Source organism: Parambassis ranga, chromosome 5, assembly GCF_900634625.1.
Source record: "Parambassis ranga chromosome 5, fParRan2.1, whole genome shotgun sequence".
NCBI lineage: Eukaryota > Metazoa > Chordata > Actinopteri > Ambassidae > Parambassis > Parambassis ranga.
This window is the reverse complement of record NC_041026.1, coordinates 24,311,469-24,328,205: the sequence shown is the minus strand read 5'-3', so window position 1 is coordinate 24,328,205 and position 16,737 is coordinate 24,311,469. Positions and strand designations below refer to the sequence as shown.

The 16,737-nt window shown below is 40.6% G+C and overlaps 1 protein-coding gene across 1 annotated transcript; it reads left to right on the top strand.

Moving 5' to 3' along the window:
- The first annotated feature begins 1,627 nt into the window (after positions 1 to 1,627).
- sfmbt1 (Scm like with four mbt domains 1) lies at positions 1,628 to 16,547 on the top strand. Its single transcript, XM_028407010.1, has 21 exons — positions 1,628 to 1,817; positions 5,237 to 5,294; positions 5,387 to 5,481; positions 5,675 to 5,918; positions 6,537 to 6,625; positions 7,265 to 7,517; positions 8,274 to 8,371; positions 8,517 to 8,618; positions 8,873 to 9,032; positions 9,130 to 9,212; positions 9,770 to 9,896; positions 10,806 to 10,919; positions 11,055 to 11,097; positions 11,205 to 11,272; positions 11,371 to 11,510; positions 12,244 to 12,353; positions 12,771 to 12,946; positions 13,615 to 13,793; positions 14,166 to 14,390; positions 14,770 to 14,898; positions 15,029 to 16,547. The coding sequence occupies exons 2-21, from the start codon at positions 5,270 to 5,272 to the stop codon at positions 15,167 to 15,169; spliced, it is 2,601 nt and encodes an 866-aa protein (XP_028262811.1). The 5' UTR covers positions 1,628 to 1,817; positions 5,237 to 5,269; the 3' UTR covers positions 15,170 to 16,547.
- Positions 16,548 to 16,737: the final 190 nt, after the last annotated feature.

Here is a 16,737-nt window from a genome sequence, read left to right as displayed (position 1 = left end):
GCATTTCTGCTCTGGAACATGAATAACCAGATAATTTTCATATATATATATATATATATATATACACCCAAAACAGCATATCTAACACACATCCGAAACACTACCCAATCACAAAATATAAGGAGTCCAGTGCAGGGCCACTAGAGCATCTTCCATGTACTGTAGGGATTTTGTTATGGCACTTTACTACCACCTAGCGGTCAGGTACTTTAATTGTACACTCCCGTGCATAAATCTGAAGACGAGGAGAGGAAGAGGTTTGTATGATGCCCTGTGCAGGATGTAGACTGTGAGTAAATATCATACAGCAAGCTGCACTGAGAGACAACCCTGTTCAAGTTATTAAAAAAATGTTTGCAAAAATTCTACAGCTCGATGTAGCATTAAAGTTACATCCAATTTTTTAAATCAGTTGATCAAATAAATGGCTTCGTAAAAAGACACACATTTAATACTGTATGTCATATTACACATATTTCGGTAGGCTTATGCGCAGGTTTCATAGTGAAAGCTGCTCTTTACTTTTATAGAAATTACAGAATAAATGTAGGAATAAATGCCTGCCCCCTCCTCTGATTTATTCATGGATCTCCGATTGTTTCGACTGTTCGTGAAAGAACCCACCGCTGCTCTGTAGGAAACATTTATTTCATCGTTGCCATCTGAGCACATGCAAAAACGTGTTGTTTTTTTCTTTTGTTACGGGCTAATAGGCATGCAAAGGGTTGGTCTATTGTGGAGGATTATTTGAGGCAGTAGCCTATATATGGTCCAAGTAAGCGGCAAAAATCTGTTTCAGACAACAGGATCAGGTTTGAAGGCTGCAAGTGAAGATTTGCCGACACGAGAAATGCACTTATTTCATGATTGAAGCGCCTTTATAATAGCAAATGTGTGGAGTTTGAGCATTGCACTCACAGTGTGTCAGCGCATATTTCCAGCAGTTTCTCCCGCCCTCTCTCTTCCAAAAACCCGGCTTGACATCCTCCTTGTGCAGCAGCAGAAGTATGGAAGCAGCAATGACAGATAGATTTTTTTATTATCCTGTCATTATGATGATGATGTGATTTGTGATTTACTCCAGATAAGTGGCTCGTCCAGCCTTTAAACAGCGCAGCGTGGGGTATTTTGTTTACTTAAGTAATATTACACAAAAGGGAAATAAAGCAACTCGAGGTCATCTTCAATAACACAATCTATCCATCTCAGAACAAACTGTTTTTTTTTGGCAACAACAAAAAAAATCTCTTCACTTATCGAAAGTGGGTCGATTATATGTGCAATTAATTCCAGCTCAACCATTAACTAAGTGTAGACTCCACTGGGGATAAAAGCCTCCAATGACTGATCGGTGCCCTGCCCTGTTTGTACCGCGACCAGAAAGCAGCGGGCTTTTTCTTTTCTTTTGTGCATCCTACACATTTTGGTTTTGACTCTGTTGTGTGATATTTTATTGTGTGTGTGTGTGTGAAGATGGAAGTCAGTGTGTGATGTAGCAGCCAGGCTCAGAGGCATATAGGCGGCAGAACATGCGCAGTGGCCGCTTGTGCCATATTGGAATGAGGTCGTGAACGAGAAGTGCGTCAAGCTCACGAGCCGCTGGGAGAGAGAAACCGGAAGTGCTGCGATTAATCCTTCAACGCAAAAAGTCCCGCTTGTTGCCCTGACGACGGCTGTGAGCCTCGCTGCCGTGGCAGTCTTATTTTGAAACGTGCAGGCGGGGCTCCGGCTTTTTATTCATGCTGGTTAACGTTGCTGCGAGCGAGCAGGCGGAGAGGAACGGCATCTAAAAAGCGACTTGGAAAAACTACTTAGCGGTAAGGAGCGAATTTTGCGACTTAATATTCACATGCTCTGTGTTGTTTGTCACAAATTCCTAACGGTGTTTTGTTCTGTGGTGGCGCATTCGTCTTTTTTCCCGTCTCTCAAAAAGATGAGTCGGGTTCGGTCGAGTGTAAGCGCCCTTATTGCTCGTCAGCCTGCTTCTATTGCTCAAGCCGTGACGTTCAGTAACTTGACTCGGACACAGGCGATTTTACCATGTGTCCAAAGAGTTCCACACGGCCGTTACACGCGCGGGGTGGGATTACAGTTTATCGAGCTGCATATTAATATTTGTCTTAATCGGTATGTGTGATGATCTGCTCATTGTGAAAGTTAGACCGTCGGCGCCGTAGTCTCTCTCTCTCTCCCTCTCTCTCTCTGCAAAGCCATTGCGTTGATGGCCCATCTCTGTTTCTGAACGCTGCGGTTAGTCTGAACAAGCAGCGCAATCTTAAACCAGTTACGGATTGTGTGGAAATTTCCAGTGATTTGCCCTTGAGTATATTTATAATGTCGAAGTCTTACATAATGAAGGTTGCACGACCTCATCCGATTTGTGAGCGTAGCTATATATTACCAAACCGGCGACACAAACTGATATTGACGTGGATCTGCTTTTTTTTAAAAAAATTTTTTAAAGCTGAGCAGATGCTCAGCAGGTTTCATTTGTCATGAAGTTGCTGTCATCTTCCACGCTGACTTGATGCAACCTATTATTCTTCTGGCCCTTAACTTCCTATTGTGCAACTTGAGTGATCCGCTGCCAGCGCTGCTCCCGTTGACGTGCCGCTATGCAATGGGAACCAGCAATTCAATTAAATAACTGCTTTAAATTCATGTATACGTTTTTATTTTTACGTCCCGGTTAGCTTTGAAGTTAAGGACAGAAGTGATGGATCAACCATCCGACAAGAAGGTTTAGATTTGGGGGTTTTCTTTCATTGCTGTTCGTTGTCAACAACCATTATGAAAACGCAGCGGTCTTAGAAAATTGATGATCCCTGCTCAGTATTGTGTTATTTAAAAATTATTATATCTTTCAAGTTTATTTACCAGTTTCTTTAAGTGCCATTTCACTCAAAGAATCACACAGTTATTTATATATATGACCTGTAAGCCATGTAGTTTTGGTGTTGTGGTAGGTAAACAGTTAAAAATAAGTTTGTGGTGTTCACAACAGACCCTTATTGTCCCTGTTAGATGAGATAAGCCACAGGTTTGACTGTAAAAGTAATAGTAATAGTGACACTTTTATGGTTTAGTGGACATAGTTCCAGGAAAGATGCATTGCTGTCTGTGAAATGCCACATCCCAGTGTTTCAGGGAAGAAGGAAGCCAGAAGCCACAAAAACAAAACTACCTCATGCATTAAAATATGTGTGCGTAGTCACACTTAATGTGTGCGTATAATAAATTAAAGCCAGTCAGTTTTGTATTATGTTCACAACCTGTCCTGATTTTAGAAACCCAATTTTGCATGTAAACACTTAAGCTTTTTTTAGTTTGGCAGGCAGGCAGTTATTCTACATTTCAGCTCTGGCAATGTATGCAGGGACATGAATAACCAGATATATTTTATATCACGTTTTTCAGTCCATTTTCTAGCAGTGCTCTAATACAATACCTGGTTAAGTGATTTCAAGAGCAAGTTCATGTTTAACTGCTAATCTCTTTTATCAAAACTTGATTTTTTTACTTTTCAGTCAATGGACATCAGGGGCATTTAAAAATAAAAATGTTCAGTGGCACGCTAAGTGCTGATGAGAATATGATTCAGTAAGTGCTTGTAAAGAGGATGTAGTGGGGATCTCAGTTGTCTTTGAGTGCTTGTTTGTGTGTTTGTGTTGGCGTGGGTGTGTGCACATTTGGCCCTGTCTCTTTCAGGTTTAGTCAGAGTCTCGGGTGGTGCGCGTAGATTGAGGCAGACTGCTACTAGCTGTGGTCCACACAGACCACTTACTGTATGTGAAACAGGGGAAGTTGCTTTTCTTCCTGTCTGCCTGTACAGGCCTAGGCCACGCTGTTCTGCACAGGGAAGTGCAGAAAGCAACACCTCATGCCGTCAGAGCAAATTTGGATTTATTTGGAAATCTACACAGGGATAGCTGTTGCTGTCAATAGAAACAGTGCTCACAGTCATGGTTTTATTTATTGACAGATTCAGTGTTATCTTGTTGCAGAAAAAACATGAAATGAAATCCATTTAGAATATGAGTTTGTAAGCTCAGTGTCAGATATTAGAATATAGCTTCTTAAGTCTGTAGCTCTTTTTTTCCTCTCTTGTGTTAGTAGTGTGACCCCTGTGACAATGAGGCCCTCTGGGGTGTGTGTATGTGTCAGAGGGAGGTGTAGAAAGACAGAAGAAGGAGTCTCTGGCAGGGTTGTGGGTGAAAGGTGGCGCTGATCCCGGCGGAGTTCGGGGGTCGCAGTGGCAGTCCGGTGGTTTGGGGGGGGCCTTCTTACGGCATCCCTGGTTTTAATAGAGACGTCAAATGTGACAAAGACGAGCCTGACAGGGCAGCTGAATGGAGCTGAGGTGACAGAGCAGCTCTCCTCAGCATCCCATAGAGCACGCTCTCCAGCGTCGTCACGCCCAGCACTCCCCTCTTTCTCATTCATGCACCACCATTTCTTGTTGCATTAACTTATTTCACAATGACGTGGGTCAGTTTCATGTGTCAGTTTGATGGGTGTCCACATTGATGTCAAGACATCGCATGAATCTTCCCAAAAAAAGTCAACACAAAAAGTGTTTAAAAAAAGCCCATATGAGTTTTAGTAGTGGAGGCTGGATGGGATTAGCATAGTTTCCTATATTTTATCACACACCATCTGGTGTGTTACTTAGGTGGTAAGTCCCTGACCAGATAGAAGTACTTTGAATATTAATATTGTAACTTTACTAAAGATTTGGCTGCTCTATTATAAGACCAAGCAGCCCTTGATGTTAGAATGGCTGAGGTATCAAACAAATGCAAATTCATTTCATTTTGGCCTTGAAGCAGAGAAATAGAAGCTGTTTTATTTTGTCATATTAAGTTTGACCTAGTGGTGCAGGTGGCCCTGCTGGCTTGTTAGTGTTGTGATTTTAGTTATCTGTAGCTAATGTTTGCTGATGGATGTAGTATAGACAGGCAGACCACTGTTTGCTGTACTGCTGAATAGGCTGTTTTATCTCTTAGTAATAATTTGGGAGATCATTTCATTAACCAATAATGTGCTACAGATGGCTTCATTTTTAGGTTTTCTTCTCTTTTGTTTTAGACTAGAATTCACTGCCCGTGAAGTTTATCAGTCTACTAAGTGATAAAACACCAAACAAGTCCAGTTACATTTTTTTTTAGCACTTACCGGTACATGTATTCACTTACTGTTGGTGGATAATAATCCTCCTCTTCTTTTTCCCTCTCAGAGCTCCCAGTGTTGGCCTTGAGGGGGCACCAGCATGAGTCAGGAGATGCTGGAGTCTGGTAAGAGCTGCTCTGTGTGAAATGAGTGAGATAAAATGCGGGAAAAGAGGTCAGAAAAGAAAAAGAAATGTGTTTTTTTGTGCATGTTCCAGATGGAGATTTTGCTCAGGATGTGCCCGACTTTAACTGGGATGATTACCTGGAGGAGACTGGAGCTGTGTCTGTGCCCCATCACAGCTTCAAACACGTGGGTGCTGACAAACTTTGCAGCTAGTGCACATAAGTTGCTAAGTCTGGAAAACTAAACTAAGATTAATATAGTTTGTCAGCCTAGGAAGTCCATACTAATCTGTCAATCAATTGATAAACAGCTTTATCAGCATGCACTCATAATAGAACAGTTACTGATCTCTATCTCTGCTTTTCTCTGCCTGTCTCAGGTGGATCAGGGCCTGCAGACGGGGCTGAAGCCTGGCATGAAGCTGGAGGTGTGTGTGCGCTCAGAGACTGACAACTGTTTCTGGGTGGCCAACATCATCACCACATGTGGCCAGCTGCTGCTGCTTCGATATGAGGGGTACCAGGATGACCGTCGTGCCGACTTCTGGTGTGACATCATGACGGCGGACCTCCACCCTTTGGGTTGGAGCCGGCAGCATGGAAAGAGCATGAGGCCCCCAGAGGGTGAGGCAGCTGGGATGATGACTGGTGTACAATGAATATATCTAAAAAATATCCAAATATTAACATTTGTATTTCGTAAATGATATTCTGTCAGCTATTTTTGTCACTTTTGGTCCATTTTTTTGTCTTTTTCCATTGGGTTGTTTGTGGACAGGCTCTGCAGTAGATGTGTTTTTTCTAGTACTGTGTGCATTTTCTAAATGTAATTTAATGGTCGAACTCAGCTAAATAATTGCACTTTGTTCAGCAGAGTAATGAATATTTATGTAGTCTTGATATGCTGCTGCCATAGTTGCCTGCAGGAAAAACTCATAGGTTTCTCCTGTGATTCCTCTGGTGATCTATGAATGGATTTCATTTTATGAAAAGAAAAGAAAAAAATATGGAAAAAAATGCTAACACAGCTTAAAGACTTTTTTCCGTTTAAGAAACTAAAAGACACATGTTCATAGTATTGTATCAATAGTATCTTTACCATTTCTTTCTTATTATTATAGATTAGTGTCATAGCTGAATAAATGGAACTAACTGGAAAACATTAGAATGAAATATGTGTGATCCTAGAGACCACCTGGTTGTCTGGTTAATAACCTAAACTGTGTGAAACATCTACCTCAGGTGTGCGTGAGAAACATCAGGACTGGGAAGCTCTGTTGGAAAAGGCCTTGGCTGAGGAGTGCAGCGTGCCTGCCAACCTCCTGGAATTGGTAAGGTGGTAGTGGTGGAGGGTGGGGGGATGGGGCATAGTGAGGAGGTGTTAACTTTTGTCTCTCACTGTCCATGCCAAGGAGGGTCCTTTCTACTAGCACAGATTTGACTATGTTGACTATAAAAAAACATGTGAATGAATGAAACTGGTGACACAATAAATTCAGATTTTGCCCTCTATGCTCAGTAAATACAAGTTACCGTACATAAGAAAAACATAGGTCATATCTATTAACATATGAAGTATAATATATGTTACGTATAGCATCCATATCCTGGACAAAATCCTGGAGCATTTGTTTACACCACCAAGCCTGTGTTGCTGAGAGCAGCGTCACTGTTGGAGCAGCCTGTGAAATTCTTCAGAGCCATTAGTTAGCTTTCAGTCGCTGTGCTTCAGTTCTGCCACTTAGTCATGCAGCACATTCTCTCCAGTACAAATTCCTCTCCTTGCCTAGGCGTGTGTTCGTTTGTGTTTGTGTAAGTGTGTGTGTGTGTGTGTGTGTGTGTGTGTGTGTGTGTGTGTGTGTGTGTGTGTGTGTGTGTGTGTGTGTGTGTGTGTGTGTGTGTGTGTGTGTGTGTGTGTGCGCGCGTGTGTGCTCTCCACTTCTCATTTACCACCCTGCTCTTTCCTCCAGCCCCAACGTGGAAGAGACCCAGTGGAGCTTCTGTGTGCAGGCTGCTATGTGGAGCTCCAGGACAACGTTGACCTGGGGCTGGCCTGGGCTGCTGAGGTGGAGGAGAACGTTGGAGGAAGGCTTAAGCTGCGCCTGGTAGGCACCGAGGGCCTCCCAGACACACCCGCGACCCTCTGGCTCTTTTATCTCCACCCACGCCTACACCCACCTGGCTGGGCCAAAGAGCATGGCTGCACCCTCAGGCCTCCCTCAGGTCAGCTCCACTGACGCTGGTCAGGTTTTATATTTAGAAGAAAAAGGAAGAAAATAAAATTGATTTTTAACAGTCTAGGGTTATTGCCAAAACAGGCATGAAATACAGTTTAGATTGTATATTCAGTTATGTAGTAAAAGAAAAATCATGAATATCTACATGTTTCTAAATGATCTGAATCTCTACTGATAAATGTAACTTTAGATGCTACCCTACCAGACCTTGAAATTAACTTTCTATGTAGGATTAAATAGATCATTGTTTGTTGGAATAAAATCTGCTAATAGAATTATATGCAAGAAAGAATCACCTGTGGTCATGGCCCTGTCTTGACACAACTGATCTACCTTCTGGTACAGTGAGGGCCTTATTGATATTTAATACCATGCTTTTCTACCTGGATACAGCCCTTGTGGAAGTTATTAACGGAGTGTAGAGCGCAGTAAAACAAAGAATTGTTTCATTTTATCTTTTAATAAAATAGCAATATAGACAAATATTGTTTTAGAGTTAGTGAGAGGTAATGATTTAGGTTTGGTCTTAATTGTGCACATTACCTTGTCTATAAGCAAGCCTGGAACTGAGTGTCCTGTGATTAACTGTGTCGAACTTTGTGGAGGTCTAGTCCAAACAACAAGCACACACATACACAACTGTATGTCAGAATCAAATAAGATAATATCTCCTTGATTATCAAACAATGGTCATCAATGACATTCGTCAATATGAAATCTGATTTATGTGTTTTTTTTTCAGACTTGTTATCACTGCGGACTGAAGAGGAGTGGGAGGAGGTGAGACAGAGAATCGGCGACCTGCCTCAGGATGAAGCTCTGACTGCAGAGTTCACTAAGGTACTGTCAACACTGCTCTTATTTGTTCTGCCTGACCTCAAAGTTTCTGTGTTTGTTCTCCAGTTAAGATTAGATAATTATGCATTAAGCTCCTCCATACTTGGGTCTGAAACATTTCTAACATGTATATGTTTATTTGTCTCAGGATCAGCCTGCCATTCCTGCTCATTGCTTCAAGGAAGGCATGAAACTGGAGGCTGTTGACCCCGCTGCTCCTATTTCCATCAGGCCTGCCACTGTCACCAAGGTAACGGACTTTCCTATCAGTTTACTTTCTCCTGTGCTGTAATGTTTTTTCTGCCATTTGCTGTTTATTTGCTTTAGTTGTTAATGTTTTCTATTTTCAAGTTGCTAAAAATGATCACCTCACATACTCGAACATGGATAAAATGGAATCTTTGAAGTCTATCAGCTTTACAGAAACAAACCAGATGTGGAAAACTTTACAGCTGTCATTTGACTGTGTTTGGATGTCCTGGATTTACCTGCTGTATTTGATAGGTGTTTAATGAGCAGTACTTCCTGGTGACAATGGATGACCTCTGTGGCATTGAGGAGTCAGAGGGTGGCGGGCGGTCCTTCCTGTGTCACAGAGACAGTCCGGGGATCTTCCCTGCTCAGTGGAGTCTCAAGAATGGGCTCCCCCTCAGCCCTCCACCAGGTTAGTTCTGTTTCACACCCCTTTATAACGACTTGGTATCAGAATGCTGTGATTAGATCCTACATGTCTTTCTTTATATTTGTTTCATCATGTACAGGATACCAGGGTCCAGACTTTGACTGGGCAGATTATCTGAAGAAGTGTGAGGTCGAGGCTGCTCCTCAGCATTGCTTCCCAACTGTAAGTCACATAAAAAGCCTCCATCACTAACCAACAAAATAATGAGTACATGTGGCATGAGATGTTTGTTATAATGCAGTGACCTACCTGAATGATTTTTTTTTTTACAGTACAAACCATCTGCACCCTGTCAAAGCTAATGTTACCCGAGTCTTTCTCCATGCAGGATATCAGACTACTAAAGACATTTTTGTACTGAAATACAATTTAATTCCATTTGCTGGAATTACTTTAAAAAAGACGGCCTGAAATCAACAGTATTCTACCAAAAACTGTAGACATTCAAAAAGTGCATCAGTCTCATGCCCACTTTATGTGTTAACAGCTAAAAAATAAAGGTGGGTATGTGTTGTAGCAAGAGCCCAGAGCTCCAGTCTAATGTTGGAAATCAAAAGATGAACACAGATCATTCAGTATCATATAGTTGTTCTATAGCAGACATGTGAGTGTGTTATTTGTCAGCATGTTTCCACAGTGACATAACTAAATGCAGGACATGAGATGTCACCCTTGTGACTGACAGATTTCACACTGTCCACTTTCTGTTTACCTGCCAGGAGCAGTGTGACCACAGCTTCAAAGAGGGTATGAAACTAGAGGCTGTCAACCCACTGTCACCTGAGAACATTCACGTGGCAACAGTTGCCAAGGTCAAAGGGCACTACGTTTGGCTCAGCCTGGAAGGTGAGATGCTGGTACTGAAAACATGCGCTTACTCCAATAAAGGGTTAATTTTATAGTGTGACTTTTGTGCAGTTCTATCAGAATCAGAAATACTTTATTAATCCCAGGGGCAAATGCTTTACATATATTGGCATTAGACACAGTCGTCACGTCAAAACAATGGAGATGGATAAATATCAGTCGGGGGAATGTTTAAGGATGAACTGTCCCTTTAAAGACCCCTTGCTATAAAGCTTAACAAAAGTTAACAGCTCTCTGAGTCAATACAGTCCAAGGTGTTTTGATGCACTTTCTCCTCCGCTCCTGACAGACTGAAGAGAATCTGGTCTGATCTGGTGTGAAGGGTTTACAGATTCCAATCTTAAACTTTCCAGACATTTTGCAGCCACCATTTCAGTATCAAACCTGTTTGAGATTTGGGAGTTAAACTGAATGATTTGGATAACATCAGGACTTTCACAATAAGCAAAGAGAGACCAGTGTTGCCAAGCAACAGTAAATATTAAAACTGCAAATATCTCACCTCCAGTTCTTGCTCAGGAATAGTCAATGTCTGTTGAGCATGCCTCACAGTATTTCACATCCAGTGCATTGCTGCTTCCATAGCTACAATAGCATAATGTGATGTGCCATCATTTTGAAATCTGGAAGGGTGCAGAGATTATGAAGAATAATAATAATGGGGTTTCTTTTTGTGTATATCACAACAGAAACTCAAAACAAAAGTGAGGATCTTAAATTAATAGTTTTATTACCTAAAATATATAAGACAGAAAGACAATTATCATAATTAAATGAGAATGATGTCTTCTGAAGTAACTGGTACTGTTCCACATATAGTAGATAAAATATGATTTGATTATTGAAAACTCACTATTGTGAATAACAGATTTGTGTATGTCGTAACAGGTCTGAAGCAGCCCATGCCTGAGCTAATAGTTCACGTTGACTCCCTCGACATCTTCCCCGTCAGCTGGTGTGAGACAAACGGCTATCCACTTGTCTACCCCATCAAACCTTCAGGTACACAACATGTGTCGTCACTCTTTTACCCAGTTAGCTGCCAGCACTGACAAACATAATACAGTCTTTATTTAAGACTGACCACACAGTAAGTGGTAAAATATAAGAGAGTGACATTACTCCCTCCTTTTTCAGTTGAGAAAGAAAGGAAGATTGCTGTGGTGCAGCCAGAAAAACAGTGAGTATAAGAGGAGAAAGAGAAGCAGGACATTGATTGGTTTATTGCTTAAGTGGATTAAATGAAGCAGCCTTTTAACATTGGATTCAATTTTCACCACTTTACAGCAGAACTCCACCCAAGTCCACATCACCTGACACTGTGAAGCAGCAGATGGCAAACCAGTCTGAGTCAGGTGAGCATGTCACAGGGCTTAGGAACATGTATGTGTTTCCAGTGTGTGCATTCTGTCATTGTTCCATCGCCTGGGTCTCACTTTGTGAACATGTGCAGGACAGGGAAACGGGAAGTACTGCTGTCCCAAGATCTACTTCAACCACCGCTGTTTCTCGGGGCCTTATCTTAACAAGGGACGCATCGCTGAGCTGCCTCAGTTTATTGGCCCTGGCAACTGTGTCCTTGTGCTAAAAGAGGTGAGAAGTCTCTTCAAGCTGTTTACTGTATGAATAAAACATTCTTTGAACATGAAGGTTTATGCTGATAGATTCAGTTGCATATTTATTATTTTTTAAAATATTGCACCATATTACACCATCTAAACACATTTTGCCTGCAAAATGTCCTTTATGCTACCTAGAGGATGAAAACATTAGCTCTTAATATGACATCATCATTTGCAAACTAGCATGCAAAGCCAAAATGCTGAATGTTTTAAACAGTATCATACAAAGCACAAACACAGCACTTCTACACTAGCTTGTGTGTAGAATTGTTTCATTATCCTCTATTCCAAAGGTGTTGCTTACTGACCACATAGGAACTTAAAGCAGAGATAAAAAAACATCACTAACAGAAAAAAGATTTAATAGTAAACCAAAAATAACAAGAAACCTTGACAACAGCAGGCACAAGAAATACTATTCTACTGACAAATAGGTTTGATAGACGCACAATGTCGGAACATAACAGAGCTATTTGTGGATTTAAATCTAAATCCTCATTCTGTAAAGTGTAAAACACCAGTAATTGCTGTTATAAATCATGATCAACTTTTATGTATAATGAAGATAATCATGTCTCAAAAGCAATTATAGACCTTTAAAAACCATGCCAGACATCACTATTAAAAGAATGAAACACCTAATCCTTCAGCTTGAAGATAACCTATAGGTGTTGTGATTTTTTTTTTTCATGCCTTGTATCCAGGTATTGACTCTGCTGATAAACTCGGCATATAAACCCAGCCGCGTGCTGAGAGAGCTGCAGCTGGACCAGGAGAGCCGCTGGCAAGGCCATGGAGAGACTCTCAAAGCCAAGTAAGGAGAACCACCATTTAATCCTCTGCTCAAAATACTCCACTCGTTAGAAAACCTGCAGGAACAGCACAAGTGTTCACAGCTGGCCTATTTGAGGACACATCCTGGATTAAAAAACCTACTTAAAACACAATTTGAAATGGATATCTGCACACAGGCCCCCAGCACTTCACTGAGGCAGTGATTTAGTCGACAGCACCTGGGTTACTTTTAAGAGAGAGACCTTGCTGGTCGACGCAGCCTTGTATGATCACACATTGACATAATTGCAGTTTAGGTGAATAGGCAGAGTCAGGTACATTCATGCCTTTTTTTTTTTAAATTACTGTTTCTTCCAATCTAGCATTGCATGAAAGATTTATCACAGCTCATTCACTGTTTTATATATGTATGTGTATGTGTTTCTTAAAATATCAGGTACAAGGGAAAGAGTTACCGAGCCACTGTGGAAATTGTCCGCACTGCAGACCGCGTGGCTGACTTCTGCAGGAAAACCTGCATCAAGTTAGAGTGCTGCCCGAACCTTTTTGGACCTCGCATGGTTTTAGAGCGCTGCTCAGAGAACTGCTCTGTCCTCACCAAGACCAAATACAGTAGGTGGTTTACAGAATTACTAAATTCATCTCATAAAATTTCAAAGTTTGCTGCAGTGAACATAACATGTAATATTAATTTTTGTGGATAATAAATCTTTATTCATGGTCAATTCTGGCCTTAATTCTAAAGATTATTGAAAATTCTCATCTAGTGCAAAAAGAACCTTCTTTTTCCAGACACCTACAGTTCTTTTTCTATGTGTAGCTCATGAATAGAAGTAATTAGCACGTACATAAGCACTCCCTTTGAATACAAATATTGTATGACGTGTGGTGATGGAGATTCATAATTTTGCTAATTAGTGTAACCTTTGGCTGGCATTGAACAAGCCAGCATTGTTTGCAGGAAATGTGTCATGTGTGTTATTTGCGTCTTTCATCTTAATCAGAAATGTATTTTTGGCACTTACAGATTTGTTGATATACTTACTTCAGCTGCATCACAGGGTTGGGGTTAAGAAACTGATGCAATTTAATAGCAACAGACAAATGCGTTTTAACATTCTTCTTTTAAGCGCTTTGAGACAATTTCTGATTGTAAAATGCGCTATATAAATAAAACTGAATTGAATTGAATTTTCACATCAGTGGTCGTATCATTAGCGTTCCTATGAACTCATCAATATTCATTCCAGAAGATCAAAGTATTGTTGTCTTTTCACCAGCATATTACTATGGTAAGAAGAAGAGTAAACGTGTCGGTCGTCCACCTGGAGGCCATTCTAATCTGGAAGGTGGAGTGAAGAGAAGAGGACGAAGGAGGAAGAGGAGAAAGCAGCTGTTTGTCCATAAGAAGAGACGCTCTTCAGCCTCTGTCGACAACACACCTGCAGGGTCTCCACAGGTGACTGACACACACATAATATATTTTTTTTTCGCAGGTGTTTGGGCTATTCCAGAAATTAGTTCAGGACACCTTTTATGAAATAAAAAACTTAATGTTTGCATGAGTAAAAGCATAGCATGATGATGATATATATGATATGTTACACATATATATTTATGTCCTAGAATTTCTTAAGCTTACATAAACCACAAACCTTATTTCAGGCTAACCAAAGACCAATTTAATGGAACCCAAAAATACAAAAATGCTAAATCCTTTCCAGGTTTTAGGATTCATTCTTGCAGCTCTCTCATTCTTGAGCTGTAGCTCTCCATTATTATATTACATGACACTTCAGTCTGCAGTAATTGACTCCCCTTTGACTCACAGGGCAGTGGAGAAGAAGAAGATTTAGATGAAAATGATTCCCTGAGTGAAGACTCGGGCTCTGAGATGCAGGATGATCTGCAGGATGATTCCGAACAGTCAGTTGGGAAATCTCAACCCACCACACCATCTCCTTCCCCTCCTGCAACACCCAGGCCCACACGCAGACGCCGGAAACCCCGCTCCCCCTCCTTCTCTGATGATGAGAACCGCCCTCCTTCACCAAAGGTAAATGAAAAGGCTCAAATAAATTAATTAGATTATGTGTGTGAGATGTACAGTAATTGAGCAGCTGAGGACAATACATACTTTAATGAAAGTGTATTGAACTACTGTCACAAAACATGAGTTCATCCATTGCCATAACGACTCTTACTTGGATCCCTAATAATATACCAACAGGACTGAATGTTTTAAAAAGGTGTTTCAAGAAAACTTGTACTCCCAGTGTGCTGCTTTACTCTGACATTTTACTCTTCTGAAACAGCTTCTGAGCAGATCAACGTGACTGAAAATCTGATCTCAGCACTTGTTTGGGTTAAAATGAGCTGTGCGCTCTTTCCATTTTGCCGTCTGTGTCTGACTCACCCTATCTGTGTGTCCATAGATGTCAAAGGCTGAGCCCCCTCAGAAGTTGTGTCTGGACACCAGCCCCCTGGAGTGGAGTGTTACTGATGTGGTTCGCTTCATAAGGACTACTGACTGTGCACCCCTCGCAAGGATTTTCTTGGATCAGGTATGGAATACTGACTCCGGATGAGAGCCCACTCTGTTCTATTTTTATAAGAACGATTGTATCAACTGTCAGAAATGTATACACAGCATATACATAGAAACATCATCTCTGTTAATTTATGTCTTTGTAGGAGATTGACGGACAGGCACTGCTGCTGCTAAACCTCCCAACAGTACAAGAGTGCATGGACCTAAAGCTGGGGCCGGCCATCAAGCTTTGCCACCACATCGAGAGGGTCAAGCTGGCTTTTTATCAACAGTTTGCTACGTAGCTGACAGGAAAGGAACTTGGGACGTGACTGCATTCAGTTCAGATTATTAATCCTGTGAAAAACAATCTTTTATTTTCATTTTTTTTACTTTTCCAACACTGGATATCCTTCAGAATCCTGCATATACCCCTGCATATACCATCCTGTTGGACAAGCATGGACATAAGTTAGAAGAAGAACCATTTCCTGATCCTTGAAGGAACAAAAGCAAAGAAGAGAAAAAATAACAGCTCAGGTGCTCTGTGAGAAAATAAAAATGGAGGAATTCAAGACACTTTGATGACACAAAGTGTAAATAATAATAAATAAATGTACATGCCTTTATGAAGTTCAACATGTAAAATCATTAACAGACATGCTTTCAAGGTTTGAAGAGGCTGGCTTCTTACCTTTTTTTTTTACTTAAAGCTTTTTAAAGTATTTGTGTCTTCTAAGTGCCTTAGAGTTTCCTTATTTGATTCCTTGAGCAAGAGGCACTGAGCTGCTAATCTGTCCATTGATAAACTCCAGTCTCTCTTGCTGTCGTTAAAGGTAACATCACTGAATCATACAAGCCACAACACTGCATAGAAGCTCTTTGGATCCTTTGTCTGGCAGGTTTAAGTTTTAATAGAAATGTTTGTTTTTCAAAGAGATATGATGGTCCATCAGATAATTCAATACATTTGTAATTGCTTCGAAAACCAAGACAAATACCAGAAATAATATTTAACAGGTAATATATTTTGATGTGAAATTCCAACATGAATATCAAGATCATTTGCAGATGTTAAGCAACATGCTTTATTGTTACCAGAACCTTGAGACCAAATTGCCTTCTTGTTGAAGCGTCTATGTAGGCAGGAGCAGTTTACAGTGGAGGGATTCTGTAATGCAAGCACAAGAAAAACCATGTACTGTATAGTGGTAAGCAATTATGACAGTGCATGTTTGTATATAATGTACATAATCAAATATCTTGTAGTGCAACAGGGTGATTTCAAAGAAAAAAAATATATTGAGTTATTAACTTTCTGCATTTTTGTGTAAATGCCCAAATGTCCCTAAACCTTAAGATATGGAGTATGATTAACAACAAACTCAGCTACAGGTTATAATCTGAGCCATTTTATATTAGTCATTTTAATAGTTCATTATAAATTGTAAGTTTGAAGCCATGTTCATATGATGCTTTTGTAAATCATTTGTCTCTGTTTACCAGTTTATGTGGTGATTTGCTGTACGATGATTGATTTGTGTGGAAAACCTCAGTGGATTCTCTCTTTACTAATTTGATTGTAGTTTCTTCTGTTCTCAAAGTAATGGCACAGACTTTTCCTATTTGTTTGAAGGTTAACTCTATTTAAAAAGAACGCTGCAATAAACACAGTGAGCGCGACTCTTGTCTGTCCTTCACATTTCCGAGCATGCACTTTGTGGCTACGCAAGGATACAGTGTCTGTCAACACAAGTGGGGAATAAATGGAAAAAAATAAACAACCATTGCAGAAGTCATAAATGCTACAAACCAATTAAAAAACAGAAAGAATACAAAATATAGTTAAAGCAGCTGCAAGTCACTTAAATGT

What these genes read in the sequence shown, in the direction of transcription:
- sfmbt1 (XM_028407010.1), top strand. Translation starts at nt 5,270, where the DNA reads ATGAGTCAGGAGATGCTGGAGTCTG. An exon ending in GAGCATGAGGCCCCCAGAGG is followed by an intron (nt 5,919 to 6,536) that starts GTGAGGCAGCTG and finishes CATCTACCTCAG; the next exon opens with GTGTGCGTGAGAAACATCAG. An exon ending in CACCCTCAGGCCTCCCTCAG is followed by an intron (nt 7,518 to 8,273) that starts GTCAGCTCCACT and finishes TTTTTTTTTCAG; the next exon opens with ACTTGTTATCACTGCGGACT.